A 15,607-nucleotide genomic window follows, 5' to 3' on the forward strand; every position below is an offset into this window, starting at 1 on the left:
TATGCAGAATTTTGCTAAGGACTCTGCTGTCCAACTTACAGATGTGTAATTCCACATTTCAAAAGAAGCAGTCCAATATTCTGGGGAGGCTATAAGGGAAATCCGGCTGAGAGCATTTCAGGGATTAGCCGGACTTCCGCTGGTAATTGTATAAAACATCACAATCATGTCCACCGCTGTTCAATGATAAGAACCGAAAAACCCTTTATCTACTAGAACTCTATCATTTCATTAGTGTGCAAGAGGAAATGTAAAGCTTTTAGGATCTAAGATATGCTACAATGCAGACACAGCCACATTCCAGAGTCTGAGCAAATTTGAGAACCTGGTGTGGAATGGTAAATGCAGATACTTCTTTAAACACATTTACAAAGCAAAGTGCATATTCCTCATGACTGGATTTCTATGGCAGAACAGAAACCATGTGGTTTGTAATGGCAATTAGAAACATTATGTATACAATACACCAATCTCACGCATGTGCCAGAAGAATTCACAGGAACAACTAGCAGCTAACATCTGCTACTGAAAGTTACAAAACCGAACCACTGGGTACAGTCTGATACATAAGAGATGAAAAAAAAATGCAGAGTGTATATAAATATTAGATTAGCAACGCCATTTAAAAGATTTCTGAATAGGAAAAGGTCATCAAAAGTTCCAGGTTACTTAGAAAAAATGCCATAATACTCGGGGAACACAATGTAGGAACAGCCATGCCCAGCAGGACCTTTGTTCCAGTTTCTTATTTACAGAAAACATGCAAGGAAGAAATTTCAGCAATCTCGGAAGGTTGTTGCCAGACGGTACAGTAATTCCTCATTTAACACATGCCTGCTTAACACGTTTTTGCGACAGCAAGATTTTGTTTTTAGGGAACGTTTTTTGAATTACACGACCGTCCCTGGAATAACACGATTTCCCCAGCTGGCCCGTTGCCTGCGGCTGCACGGGGCTTCCCCCGCCTCCCTGCAAAGCGGTGGAGGGTTCGCCACTCGTTGCGCCGTTCCTGGCGACCCCCCGCCCCCCACCGGACGCAGTGTGGGTCCCAGCAGGAGTAGGTCACAGGGACATATTCCCAACCCAATCCCCCTCTCCTCCCCTTCCCTTCCCCAGAGCCAAACATCTCCCCTGCCTGTTGTAACCCAGTCCCCTTTCTCCCCCAACCTTATATCCCAGTCCCAACAGACACCACCGCTTGAAATGCAACCCCCACTTTTTCCATTATTTTCAATGGGAAAATTGACCCTGTATAACACGATTTTAACTTAACAGGATGGTTTTCTGAAATATATCTATAGTGTTAAATGAGGAATTACTGTATTAGTTCTGCACTGATCTGCTTTTCTGGATTCTTTTTGTTTGAGTTTTCAGTACACATGAAAATGCTGTATTTTCTCTATGCTGGTTTTTGCATAAGCTTTTAAGGCCAGATCCGCAGCTAATGTAAGCTAGCTTGGCTCCACAGGAGCTACACTGATTTACATCTGAGAGGCACCGGCCCTGTGTTGTTTTAAAAAGTCTTTGCTCACATCCTTGTACCAATGGAAGCTGGAGTCTCTCTCTATCTCTCTGGTTTCTGCGGTGGGATTAAGTGCTCTGAAAAAATCACACCCAGTAAAGAGCCACTTACCAGTGTGGAATAATACACGAGCGCACACAAAATAAAGCAGCACCTCACTAGTTTGCACAAGTCCCCTTATGAAGGTAGAAGTTTGCTCAGTTAAAGTCTTACCCACATTTTAGAGTTCGTTCAGATTTTAAAAAGGGAGGGTGGGCCGATTTAAAGCATACCAGCCGCTCCTCTATGCAGACAAGCCCTACGTAACCGAAGAACGAAAGCCACATCATGAATTGCACTTCATCCATTCTTCTCTCAGCGGTGGCAGCTTTAGTGTTCATTATTTATGACCGTGTTTCCCAGCATACCAGGAAAAGCACTATGCCGTGTGTATAATGCAAGAGCTCGCTGGAGCATTGGCTAGCAAACATTTGCCGAGGTCTGGGGACAACAATTATTTGCGTGGAAGAAGAAGTGTGTTACAAGAGACTCACTGAGTATCAGCCCCTTATTGGCATATGATTTCAGTGAAATAAACGTGTGCTTATCTCTCAGGAAGCAATCCAACGGGGACTTCTGTTCTACAAGAGAACGGCAGTGAGTAGCTATGGGTACTTTTTACCTAACACCAGCCACAGTTAGGATGTTAACAGGTAAACGGTTAAATGGTTCCCCAGAGAACATCATCCTTTACAGGTGATGCCAGTACCCAGAAATAGCTCCTGCCCCCATAATGGGGCTGACTGCTACCAGCCCACACAGGCTGGCAGGGGCAGCCACAGAGGCTGAAAGCTGCGGCAGCAGCCCTCGCATGGAGCTGGGAGCAGCTGCTGGAGCATACCCCACCCTCCCCAGCCCATCTTCCTTTAACCAATTACATGGGATTTTACATCCCTAGTTATAATAGCTTGCCCTGTTCTGCTCTGCAGACAATCCATTCTTAAAACAAAGAAAAAAAAAACCAAATAGTCTAGTGTCACCTTAAAGACTAACAAAACACGTAGCTGGTACATGTTTTGTTAGTCTTCAAGGTGCTACTAGAACATCTGCTGGGTTTTTTTTTAAGTTTTTCCTGTTACAGACTAACTCAGCTCCCCCTCTGAAGCTTTTCATCCATTATTATTCTGCTTCAGCTCAGTCAAATTCGTATGGTGCCATTGTACATCTCCAATTCAGAGTCGGTCTGGGGTTTGTTTGTTTTTAAGTGGAATGGGGCAGTCAGTGCATGTAACAAAACACAGACCATGTAGTACAACGTGAGCTAATAGGCACAGTTCCTGCTGGGGAAAAACCCAGTCTCTCACAAATAAAGGCAGCAAAAAGCAGATGACATTGAAATATTAACTTAAAAAAAATTAATCTCCTAAAGTTGGGGGGGGAGTGTGATTGGGTAAGAGGGAGGAGCAGGAATCTAGAAAACAGCTCAACATCTGCTTTAGTGAAACAGCTTCTTGGTCAGGCGGGGAAGCTATTTGAGTCCAGAGCTTTACGAAGGATGGGTTTTCAAATGGCCATACTCCGCTCTCATTGAAGTCAATTGGAATTTTGCCATCAGTTTCAACAGGAGCAAAGTTGGCCCAGGAAGAACATAGGAACGGCCAGACTGGCTGTCCTGTCTGTCCACAGCGGCCAGTGCTAGGTGCTCCAGAGGGAGTGAACAGAACTGGGAATCCTCATCCCCTGTCACTCATGCCAAGGTTTTGGCAAACAGGCTAGGGACACCATCCGTGTCCATCCTGGCTAACAGCTATTGATGGAGCTTTCCTTCATGAACTGATCTAGCTGTTTTAAAAGCCAATAAAAGGACAAAGCCTGGCCTTGGATACATTCGGCCTACTGGAAGCCCCGTAAGAATTTGAGAGTTGAATATGCCTTCGAGTGTAAGTATGCAATAGTAGAAAATACAAGGCATTATCGTTTGCTAGATATATTCGTTTTGCTAGCTTATTATATTGAATTACTACCACGTGAACAAAATTAACCTGGTACCAGAGTTTAAACAAAAAAGTTAAAGCTTCCAAGCGTTCACTTTTTGGCACTAGGCGGTTCCATGTCAAAATGACACGGCTGTTAAGCTTCTGGTTTTAAATGCATTTATAACTAAAACCACAACCTTAAAGTGTTAGGCTCAGGAACTAGCTTTAAAGTATAAACGGGGAAGGGAAGTACAACGAGGGACCCTTTTATTCAGCTCAGGAGAGTAAGAAGTCTGAACTGAGGGTCCCAAAGTTGGTTCAGAATGTGCTTGAGAAATCCCAGACTAGACCTCCACATTTCGATGGCTCTCTCCAACCATCCAGAGGGATCGATTCAACTCTGAAGTACCCTTTTAATGGGAAATTAAAATCATCTCCCCGCCCCACCCCCTGGAGATAGCGTTTTATTGGATCAGTCTGGTAAAAAGCCCAGTTTCCAGTCTGATGATGGGAAAAAGCAAGTACAGACATGCAACAAACAACACAGGCTGGAATAAGGCCACATGGTCGTAGTGTAACAGCCCCTTACTTTTTCTTGTCCTTGTCTTTCTTGGTTTGTTGAGAACCAGCCTGTTGAGCCTGCGACTGTAGTAGCTGAGCAGCTGCCTTCTTCTTCTGGAAGTTGCTCAGCTCCTCCTCGAGCTCCTTCTTTTTGTCTTCCACTTTTTTCTTCTCTTCTTGGTGCGTCCGCTTGAGATGGTCAAACTTTTCATGGAGCTGCCCAGAAAAGGGAGGAGAGGGGGGAGAACAGAGCTTGTTGTTATTTGTGTGTATGCCAGCACTTCCTACAGGGGTGCCACTGGCCTAGGAGCTCTGTACAGACACAAAGCGGGACCACCGCCAAACAGTGGCACCTGCCCCCGAGAGCTAACGGACAGCCATGGTGGCCAAAGGAAGAACTGAGGCAGAGAACGAGTACGGGAAAGTCAACGGGACTCCCATTTCCAACAGTTTCTTACGTACGTAGAAGCCTAAGTCACTGTGGCTCTTTTGAAAACGTTACCCCAGGCAGGCTGTAGTAGAGCCGGGAAGTGAGGCCAGATCCTGCCTCCCCAACACCTTCACCACAGACCCAGGGATGGGAAACATGCCTATTACTCTACGAGGAGGAGCAAAGTTTGGAGAGGTATTGCCAGCTGCTTCTATGCTAGTTACTCTGCCAAAGGGCTTCAGGGGAAGTGAAATGCGCGAGAAATGCCTTGCACAGCTATTTCACTGAAGTAGAGTGAGGACTCCATGAAAGACCCAAGCCAACCCGCATTTCTCCCCCAGCAGCTGGCCTGGCTTTCTGGGGACTGATAGAGAACTCATGCCCCACCCAGAGCACCAGGAAGGTCACAGCGATGTCTCTCTCTCTCTCTCTCTCTCTCTCTCTCATCGGAGCCCACGGACTCCTACAGTTGGAGTTTTCATAGGTGCAGTAGTGACAAAACAGTTGTACAACAGCGAGCAGCAAAACGCCCGCGATGAAGAGCCCCCCAGAAACTCACGCCAGGCAGGTGTCAAGCGTTCAGGTTGCTTCCAGAACCATTGCGCACTTACACATGCCGGGCTCAAGTCTCCTCCGCCCTGCCCCTGGCGGAGACGGCTACACTTGCACAGCGCACCCCCTTGCACCGACACACAGGGAATCGGATCCCCAGTCTTAAAGCTCCCTGGAGCACACACAGAGCAGCCCCTGTTGGAGCGGCTCTCCCGGATAACGCCACGGGGAGAAACCCCACCGCTGCAGCGGGACTGCAGAGAGCAGTGGAAGGTTCTCTGTGGAGCCGCCAGCTTTGAAAGGACTGTCATGGTTAAGCAGTGGCCCCTTCAAGCCAGTCTGCAGCGTTGTGCACCACCCAGTAAAGCAGGGGTGGGGAACTGAAGGTCCGGCCCCTGGCTTGCCTGGATCTGGCCCTCCCCGCCCAGCACTGGGGAGCCTGCACTGGCCCTCTAGCACCCACATCCTCTTGTCGTGAGGCTGGGGTACACAAAATCTACTACCCTGGGCCCCACGGGCTCTGATATGCCAGAAAGGGGGGGGGGTCTTTCTCCTTCTCAGTCAGGGGTCACAGTGAGGGCTGGGGGGCGGGGGGGTTATATCTTCTCACTTGTGAGAGAACTATTTTTCTGTGGGTCAGCGGCCCCCACCCCTGCAATAAAGCCATCAGCTTGCAGGCTGCACTCCAGGCAAAGCTGAGCTATATGACCCAGCAAGTGTGCCCCCTTCTGGGGGGGGGAGGACGACGGACCGCGGGGCAGGCAGGATTCCCATCTGCAGAGCCAGCGCAACAGGAGTTCTCTGTGCCTATTGCACTTATCTGCCCCCCACTACCGCTGTATCCGAACCCCTCAGAGTCTTTAATGCCTATATCCTCACAGCACCCTAGTGAAGCAGGGAATTGCTATTGTCTCCACCCCCCAGATGGGGGAACTGAGGCACAGAAACTAAGGGCCCAGTGTTTAAGTGTCTAACTCCCACTGAAAATCAACGTAGGTGCCTGGACGCACCTATAAATCTGACCCAAAATAACTTGTCTTAGGTCCCACAGAAAAGTCTATGTCAGAGCAGGACTTGAGCCTGGATCTCCCAACACCTACAAACGTGCCCTAACCATTGGACCATCCTTCCTCTCAGGATAGCAATGGGATCGGAATGCTTAAGTCCTTTAGGCCCCTTTGAAGTCCCCTAGGCTAAACCCTCATGCATAATCCTTTTGGTTAGAAAACGCTCACGTCTTTCTCTGCTTCTTTCAATTCTGCTTCTTTCTCCTTCACCCTCATGACGAACATCTGTCTCATTTCTTCCTCCTTCTTCTGCAGTTCACCCAGGAATTCATTCCTCTTTGCTTCGTAGGTCTCTTGGAGACTGTTACAAATACACAAAGGAAAAAGAGTCAGAACTACACCTAGGGCAAGGACCGGAGATATCGGTCCTGGGCTTTAGGTTCTTGGCACATCGGCCCTCACTCAATATCGATGCGGAATTTCAGAGAAGGGATCTACAAGCACACCTACTGCAGATGCATTTACTGCAATCCAGCTGCCAAATTCGCCTTCCACAGCTGTTCATTCATACATTTCTGTTGGCTCCCCATCTTGCCTCATTTTTTCTTTGTCCTGCAACTAGCCTTTGTAAAATGCAGGATCAACAGAACAGAACACAGATTCTGGGCTGGTAGGTTTCATAAAGCTGCTATTATTTTTCCTCTGAATCGTTCTCTTTTACCATTTTCATCGCTTCATTCCTCCATCAACACAAAGGAAATTGTTTCTTGACTCTGGTTTACTTCCCAGTGAGGAGATGCTGCAGGAAACGTCATCACGGGGATAAAATGGGCAAATCCAGCCCTATATATAAAGAGCTGTGATTTGTCATCGCTCGGGGGATTTGGAAGCCAAATTCACATCAACTTTATCCCTTTGGTGGCTCTGAAAAATTTCAGTCATAAGGATAGTAATTCATACCCCTCCCCACCCCAGCCCCCCACTTTTGGAAAGGGAAGCTGGCAGGAGAGGATGTTGGCTGAATCCTTGGTCCCAAGGGCCGGCACTCATGCCAGCTTCCCTTTACAAATGCAAAGCGGCAGCTGGCTGTTGTGCGGAGACCCTGCGTGAACTGGGAGTGAGTGCTGACACTGCCCTCCCTTATCGACTAATCGAGTAGTTGATGGAAATTCCATCGACTACTTGATTAGCCAATTAACCACGACGTAACATCCTAAAGGATAGCTTACAGCAGATGCAGAACGAGGAGCAATGGGCTCAAGTTGCGGTTGGGAAGGTCTAGATTGGATATTAGGAAAAACTATTTCCCTAGGTGGGTGGTGAAGCCCTGGGATGGGTTCCCTAGGGAGGTGATGGAATCTCCATCCCTAGGGGTTTTTAAGTCCTGGCTTGACAAAGCCCTGGCTGGGTTGATTTAGTTAGGATTGGTCCTGCTTTGGGCAGGGGGCTGGACTTGATGACTCCTGAGGTCTCTTCCAACCCTAGGATTCTAAGTACAGTAAAACTCCAATTATCCGGCATCCAGTGGTCCGGCACTCCTGATAGTCCGGCACCAACTGGAACCCAGGAGTGCTCCAGCCAGCCGGGAAATTGGAGCTCCTGTGAGCCCCATGCACACTCATGGGCCGGAAAAGGGAAGGGGATTATACCCATGACGGGTCTGCTGGACCACACTGTGTCTGGCCCGTGGACGGGGAACGGCGCGGCGAGGGGCGAACCCTCCACCGTTTTTCAGGGAGGCGGGGGAAGCCCCACGCAGCCGCCGGCGACAGGCCAGCTGGGGCTGCAAGTGGCAGCGGCAACTTGGGGAAGCGGAGGGGCAGAGCATCTGGGGTGCTGCCGGGTTAGTCTCGCAGCGCCGCCCCTCACCTGAGCGGCGCTGCGGGACCAACCCAGCAGCGCCCCTGCCGCTTGCAGCCCCAGCTGGCCTGTTGCCGGCAGCTGTGCAGGGCTTCCCCTGCCTCCCTGCAAAATGAAGGAGGGTTCGCCCCTTGCCGCACCGTTCCCCGCTGGCCTCCCCCCCACCCCCTGCGACCGGTCACAGTGTGGGTCCAGCAGACCTGTCAGCCCCCCTGCTGGAGTACCTCCTGATACTCTGGCATATCCAATAATCCGGCACCCCCTGGATCCCAAAGGTGCTGGATTATCAGAAGTCTACTGTACAAGGGCAACTATTTCTGCATGTTGCATTCCTGAGAACAAACCATTTTAATTAAAGATCCAATGATATGGATTTTACTTTTACACTCAGCGTACTTTTTACGCATAAACACAAAGGGGAAAATTGAAACCAAGTGAAACATTTGCCCCTGCTTTGGGCCAGTGTGTTATTTTGTATTGCATGCAGTGATGATCTTTGTTAGTCCGCAAGCCCAACCCGACAGCCTGCCAATTGCTAAGTGTTGGGCTTCGTCTTGCACAAAGCGCCGAACAAACCCAGCTCTTATTCATGTCCTTCTAGCACCTTGCAGGAATGGGTTCTCACGAGTTGCTCTTTTGCAGCATCAGCCGCAAACAGAGACTGTCTCATGATGCCAGCTGACCTAGCTGGGTTCCTAGTTCCCAGTCTCGTAAGGTTCCATTCCCGTGAGATTCTCACCGATTGAGAATGGCAAAACGGCAACGGGCTTCCTTTAGATCTGGATGGTAATAACAGGTAAAAATGTAGGGAAATGAATCGGTCTGACACTCGATTTTAGATACAAGGTTCTGTTTCAGAGGAGGAGCCTTGTTAGTCTGTATCTGCAAAACCAACGGGAAGTCCTGTGGCACTTCAAAAAAATCTGTTAGTCTTTAGAGATAAACTTTCCTGGCTAAAAACCACCACAACGGCATCTGGGTGGGAGGTTTTGCCCATGAACACTTACGCCCCCAAAAATCTGTTAGTCTTTAAAGTGCCACAGGATCCTCATGGTTCTGTTCTGGCCCAACTCTAACTGAAATCCTTTAAGTGCCCAATTATAGGCTCTGGAAAACTCGACCTCCTTCATCAACAGAGCGGCTCCCTATGCATGCTTTCAGTTTTATCCCTGAGTGCCGCTTAGAAGCTGCAGTTGCAAGATAGCATTCTAGAGAGCAGCAGAGCCATACAAAACAAAACTGAACACACTCCATACTCAGTTAATCATATCCTGCTTTGCAACCCACATCTTGGTAACCACATCTCCAACAAAAGAGCAGAGTGGTGTGGAAGGAAGAAGGCCGGCCAACTCATGGAGAGTTTTTTTCTGGCGACAGACAAAATTACTCATTTTTACTGATACCATCTTATTATTTTAGACTGGGATTTGCAGAAGAGCCTAACAAAGTTCGGCCCTCGACCACAGTGGGAAATCCCACCCTTTGTGGAAAAAACTTTCACATTCACTCAAGCCAAATTGTTTGTTGATGTAATACCACCAACTTCCTTGAAATCTGCCCAGGCCAGATTTTCTAAAAGCACAACACCATGACGTCTCTAGAATTCATCTGGGCCAAATTCTTTGTTGGGACAACACCCCTGAGCTCTCTGGTGTTAGGCCAGCAAAGAATTTGGCCCAGCAATTCAAAATTACATATGGAAAATTCACTTCCAGCCGGGAGGAGTACAAAAGCAAGACCATTTGGGATTTGAGCAACTTCTCAGTTGCAGCTCTCAAGAGACGCTGTTACTTCAGCTACCAAACAAAGAGGCATAAGCTACAGGCCACAAAAAACTCCCAGAATCTGAACATTTATATCCAATTAAGGAAAACATGTTTTCAAATTACTGTCAAATATTTTTAAAAAATCTAGTTTTTATTTTAAACATTGACAGCAGCTAATAACCCAAGGGACAGGGAAAGGACTCTACAAAGAGGAGGAGAATGCATGGGGAACAAGGGAAATACAATGGGAGAGGGATGCTGTCTTTTTTTGTAGGGAACAGACTACCTCTTCGCAAACAAAAAGAAACTCAAACCCAAAAACCTTCTGCTAGATCAGGGGTTCCCAACCTTTTTTGGACCCCGTACTCCCTTGGCTTTTAATAAACGTTCCCGTACCCCCTATTCAATATGAAGGAAATAAGTTCTAGACTCGAGTCCACAACTTTTTTCACTAACACTGCTACTTTTGGAATATTTCAATTAGGATAAACTAGTTATTTATCAAATATTCCCCGTACCACCTTGACAAGCTTCTCGTACCCCCTGGGGGTATGCGTACTCCAGGTTGGGAACCCCTGTGCTAGGTACAGACACCGCCTCCTATTTTAGCGCCTTTTTGTGCAGGGGTGGGCCATAAAATAGCAGCAGTTCACCAGGGACCAGGACACCGCTATCCATGGCTCCCATTGGCCGGGAATGGCAATCCACAGCCAATGAGAGATGCAATTGCCTATACCTGAGGCGGCGCAGGTAAATATAGTGGCGGTGACCCGCCAGAGGCTAACCCCGGAGAACCGAATCCAGCCTCCCCGCCAGTATTTGCTCACCCGTCTTAGAGTCTGCCGAAGCAGTGGCCTGCATTTTTGCCATTTCACTGATCCGGGCCTCTCATTTACATGCTTCTGTTCCAAAACATCCTATTTAGTGTAAACAGTTTGCTGCAGTCTCTCATCCAGCTTGGCTTAAGATTAATGGAACCCTTACCGCTCCTGACAGAGAAATGTAAACCAGCCCGGGACCCAGGACTGCTGCGGACGTGCGGTCCGTAAAATAGGATACTTGGGGTGGAAGGAATGCCTGTTTGTTTGTCTTGGGAGGAATAATAGATACGGTCCCCAAAACGACCGTTTCCCTCATTTCTGAAATACGGCTACTCCAGGCAAGAGGACGGGGGTATTTTACATGAGCCTCCGCCCCATGTATAAAATTAGGTACTTTCCCTATTTCCTTTCTACTTATAAGTTGGTCAAAAGTGGCCTCAAGTGCACAGGAAGCAATGGAAATTCCTGGGATTCCTGCAAGGGAAGGGCTGAGCCCATGTTAAGTCGTTGCCTTCTGGAAAGGAAATCAACTCCACACTTGAAAGCTGGTTAAAGAGCAGGGGAATGACTCTCCTCTCACTCATTGCGGGTAGAACTTTGCTTAGCCAGTGAAGCTACGCGGGTGTCAATCGGACCTGAGAGAGACTGATGGACAGACATTACCTTCCAAACCACAAGTCCAGCTCTCCTCTCTCGCTGCATTAAGACCAATGATATTATGCTAGCATTGGGGAGAGAGGCCTTGTGCTACATGGAACACGCCGGGGCTTTACGTTGCCACGGATCAGAAAGAAAACCTGTTTGCAAACAGCTTTCCGGCTGGCACCGATCCCTGCAATCTCACAGATTAGCATGGCTATTCTCTTTCACAGTTAATAAGCTGCCCCCTCATGACTGGCAACTCAATGCAGAGGTGCATCACAGATTTAGGCGCAGGCTGACTTAGATGCAAAACTGGAGGCTGATTGCATTGCCCTTGTTACGCCCCTAACTCACACCAGCCAGGAATGACTTGGGGTACTCAACAGGCAACGTACTCTTATTCGGAAGAGCGAACACACACACACAAAGCCCTGCGAAGCGTGTAGGAGGACAAGAGAAGGAAAAAAAAAACCTCACAAGTGACTCACACCAGCAAAGGCACATGGACTTCGTTACGCTTTCATACCTGAATGGTTTGCTATCTGGGTCAGTGTCTTTGAATCCCATTTCTTCCAGCTTACAACGCCTGTACAATTCGTAGTGACGGGTGTGCGTCTGCTCTCTCAAATCCTCCATGTTCACTCGGATCAGCATCTCACGCAGCTTCACAAAGTCACAATGGTTTTCGTTTTCAACTACAAAAGTAACCCGAAAAAAAAGAAAAAGAAAGAAAAATGGCCCATCAATAAAGACAAAAGAAAGTAACATCCAGGATTCAGTGGGCTCTTCCCATTCCTCTCTCAGCATGGTTAATAGTTACCGTGCACAGACACGTGTCTATGCTGCTTCTATCTGCAGTTCCATGTGCCCGTGTTAAAAAGTTAGGGGCCAAAATCTCTATTTCATGGCAGAGCAGTGTAAACTGGCTTCACTGTAAACGGGAATAAAGCAGGAGGTTTCCTGGGAACAAAAAGAAACGGACAAGGCACGTGCCTAATATGTGATTTCCAAATGTTTGTTGCTGCACCCCCATTCACCCCGAGATGTTGGTGGTTTGAGCGCCTGGCGAGTTTCAAGTTGCACAGCCAGCAGCTTGTGTTATCAACAGGAACAGAACATTTTCCTGCCGTTTTCTCCTCAGAGCGGAAGGAATTATTTTGGAAACACTCCTGCCTTTTACTGCACCGGGTCACTTGTGAGGGAAGAGATTCTATTCCTCTTACTTCTTCGTCCCCAAGAATAAAATGGAGGCGGAGGCCAATGTGTGACCAGCGACAAGTGAAAAGTTTTCATTCAAAAAGTAAAATTCCCTGTGAATTCCTTGGCAGCAGTAATTCCCTCAGGAGGAGCGCTCATGACTTGCAGCTCTCTCAGTAATAACCATACTCTTAGAGACTCAGCCCACAGAAGCCCTCAGCTTCCTCTTTGGTCTAGACCTGGGTTTCTTAAACTGTGTCAGCCACGGAGCCCCTACGGGACCATGAAAATTCGATGGAGCCCTTAAAATATCATGATTTTTAATTCAATAGGAACCCAATAAAGATCCAGCATTCTATTTTTATTTCTTGTATATTTCTTACAATTTTTTTTTTCCAAGAACACTATCAGAAAATTAGTAACAAAATACTAGGGTCATACAAAGATCATTCATATTTCTGTGACACTCTCCAGGGCTTCATCGAGCATGCTTTGGGAAATCCTGATCTAGACCATTACCATTACCAAGGTAAGGGTCTTCCGCTTTGGATCACCGCAGCCAGGATCTTTACAAAAGGTTCTCAGCAGATTAGATGAGAAGAGTGGGATGTCCATTTGGATAGCTGTGTCCACCCTGCTTGAGTGCCTGTGTTTCAAGGCATCCACATACCAGCACTGGCTGGATTCAGCAGCATGGTGATAAAAGGAACCAAGCCCTCACCATTTCATGGCATCCACATTTGCTACCACTTGGGGGGCTGCAGTGGGGATCGACTGCAGGACCTAGGTTTTACCAGTGTTCTGGGTTGGCTTATTAAGAGTTTGTCTCCACTACAGTTAGGATCGATGCTGTAGTAATTGACCCACCGGGGGTTGATTTAGCAGGTCTAGTGAAGACCCACTAAATTGACTGCCAATTGCTAAGACATCAACTCTGGTACTCCAGTGGAATGAGATGAGTAAGGGGAGTTGACAGGAGAGTTTCTCCCATTGACGCAGCACAGTGTAGACCCCGGGATACGTAGATCGAAGCTACATCGTTACTAATGCAACTCAAGTAATGTAGCTTGGATCAGTATTTCCCCCTAGTGTAGATCTGCCCCATGCTGCACACTAATGCTGAGGTAGGACTCAGATTTTAGTCCAAGCTTCACTGCAGATCACACACAATTCAGTCTAACTCAGATCAACAATAACTCTAGAACCCTGCTAGAATGGTGGGTCAGAGCGAGATTCCTACTGAGACTGGGGTCCAACCCTTAGCATTTTGCAGTGTAGACACAGCTCAAGTAGCAGATCTGAATCAGCAAGTATAAGGAGTGCAGCGTGGATGCACTAGCACAGCCATGAGAGCTGGGTCCAGCAACTATAAACACAGGTTTACAGTGCAGTGGGGACACTCAAGTATGGTCCACACACCCTACTCCCATAGACCCATGCAACGTAGACAAATTCTACTCCGGAACATATACATGGGGTGTCCAATGACTTCAGAGGAACCAGCACATCCAAAGGGAGAATTTGGCCTTCTGGGCATTTTGTTAGACTTTCAGGGTGAGATTTTCACAAAAACTCTGATCCCAGCTGTGTACTTTTTGAAAATTCCCCTGAGAGAGAGAGAATACGACAAACCATTCAACTGGCTGACTATTCCCTACTACTCAGAGGTAGTTTGCTGGCACAGAAATGCCAGGATCATACAAAGAGACCATAAAAAAAAAAAACCTTACAAATTAAGTATTTGCTAGCATCTCTTAATTCTAACTTGCACTTCCCGGATAAGGCAGTCAGGTGATAGACTCAAGCCGTCCACAAGTGACAAACCTCTAGGTTAAGAAGTGCTGGTGAAGCCCTGTTTTGTTTTGCTTTTCAATTGGCTTTTTGTGACCCTGAGCACTACAAAATTCTTACTACCCAGGGGCAGAAATTGGCAGGCAGCTTCCACTGATCAGAAGTTTGTGTTTCAAACTGGACAGCATAAAACAAGTTTCTCTTTTGACATACCTTGCACGACCCCCCATGGATATTGCCTGGCCTTGCTCATCTTATTGCCAATCTTCACTTCTTCAGTGCTGCCAACCACAGCAAAGGGAAGGTGGACCTACAAAAGCAAAGGCACAAAGAGATCAGGGATTTCCTCTGTTGCTTTGCCAGCGCGGGTTTTGGAAGAAAGCTCTGTTTACTACAGCAGCTATAATTTTTTATTTAAAGTCACTAAAGTGTCTTTGTAATCCAGCTGCTGTCTCTGGATGATCAATGGAGGCTCTAGATCAGAGGCGTGCTCTCCATTCAGAGGGGAAAAATCCAAAACAGATGAGGCCCCCTTCCCCCCAAAAAAGTCCAACTAAACCACAGCACTTGCATTTCATTATAACATGGACTTTACAGTTAAAGATTAGTGCACTTCCCTGCAGCTTCCCATCCAACATGCTCGTTTTCATAACAAACTTCACCCCTCTATTATTTGAGATGGGACAGCAATTAAATCCCGCAAATAGGAAAGTAATGAATTTTCTTTTCGCTCTGTGTCTATCGGGCGACCATACTAACGTTTCTAGCCTGGTTCCGCTGCCCTTCGCACAAAGGCTATCGAAATGAAAATGAATGCGAATATTAAAGACAATCAAACATTTCACAGTAAAAACAACCGTGCTTCTCAGAAGGGCTCATTTAAAACACAAGTTAAAAATTAAATAGTTGCTCAAGCCTTTTAATTCAGCAATTTGCACTAGCTGGAAGTAACTGTTCCATCTTCCAAGCACGGGCAAGGCTGCACAGCCGTATGGAACTGGACCACCGCCAGGTCCAGTCAACTGCACCACCAGCAGGGGGCAGCCTTCCTCACAGTTCCTCCCTGCTAGTGAGCGTGTGCCCGCACAAGAGTGTGAATTTGCAGCTCACCCCCAATCCGCTGCCTCTAGTGACCCACTATGGCCAGTTGTGCTAGCTGGTAAGGAGAACACCCGAGTCTGAGCGGGGAGAAGGCAGGGAAAAGAGATGGAGACGTCCTCACCATGCTGCTTGGGGAGAAGGGAGAAGAGAGCCGGGAGCAGCTGGATCAAAGCCCTGAAAGGGGATTTCAGACCATCCCAGCAGCTGGAAGAGCTGCACTTGGAATTCCCCGCGTGCTCGAATGGGTTTTCAGAAGCAAAACCCCTGCCAAGAGCAAGCTAGGCCCGTGCGTGAGCATCGGGAGAGCTGGGCCCGTGCACATTTCCACAGCCTGTCCTCTGAAAGGGCGCAGAGCAGGAAGTCTGGAGGCCAGTACCCAGCCAGGGCAGCCAAGCCAAGAGC

At 47.8% G+C, this 15,607-nt stretch overlaps 1 protein-coding gene across 4 annotated transcripts in view; it reads right to left on the reverse strand.

Annotated features, from left to right (window-relative positions):
• The window catches only part of SEPTIN11 (septin 11), a 119,888-nt gene that overhangs the window by 18,242 nt on the left and 86,039 nt on the right, over positions 1 to 15,607 (reverse strand). For 3 of the 4 annotated variants that reach the window (XM_075929447.2, XM_075929448.2, XM_075929446.2), the window contains exons 6-9: positions 14,318 to 14,414; positions 11,643 to 11,811; positions 6,256 to 6,388; positions 4,067 to 4,254 (exon numbers count right to left, since the gene is read on the reverse strand). In XM_075929447.2, the coding sequence (XP_075785562.1) occupies positions 4,067 to 4,254; positions 6,256 to 6,388; positions 11,643 to 11,811; positions 14,318 to 14,414 (587 nt within the window). Of the gene's footprint in view, positions 1 to 2,586; positions 4,255 to 6,255; positions 6,389 to 11,642; positions 11,812 to 14,317; positions 14,415 to 15,607 lie in introns of those variants that run through there. The other variant, XM_089778126.1, reaches the window with a different exon arrangement.

The sequence above is a fragment of the Pelodiscus sinensis genome, chromosome 4 (genome assembly GCF_052426305.1).
Source record: "Pelodiscus sinensis isolate ZL-2025 chromosome 4, ASM5242630v1, whole genome shotgun sequence".
Classification (NCBI taxonomy): Eukaryota; Metazoa; Chordata; order Testudines; family Trionychidae; genus Pelodiscus; species Pelodiscus sinensis.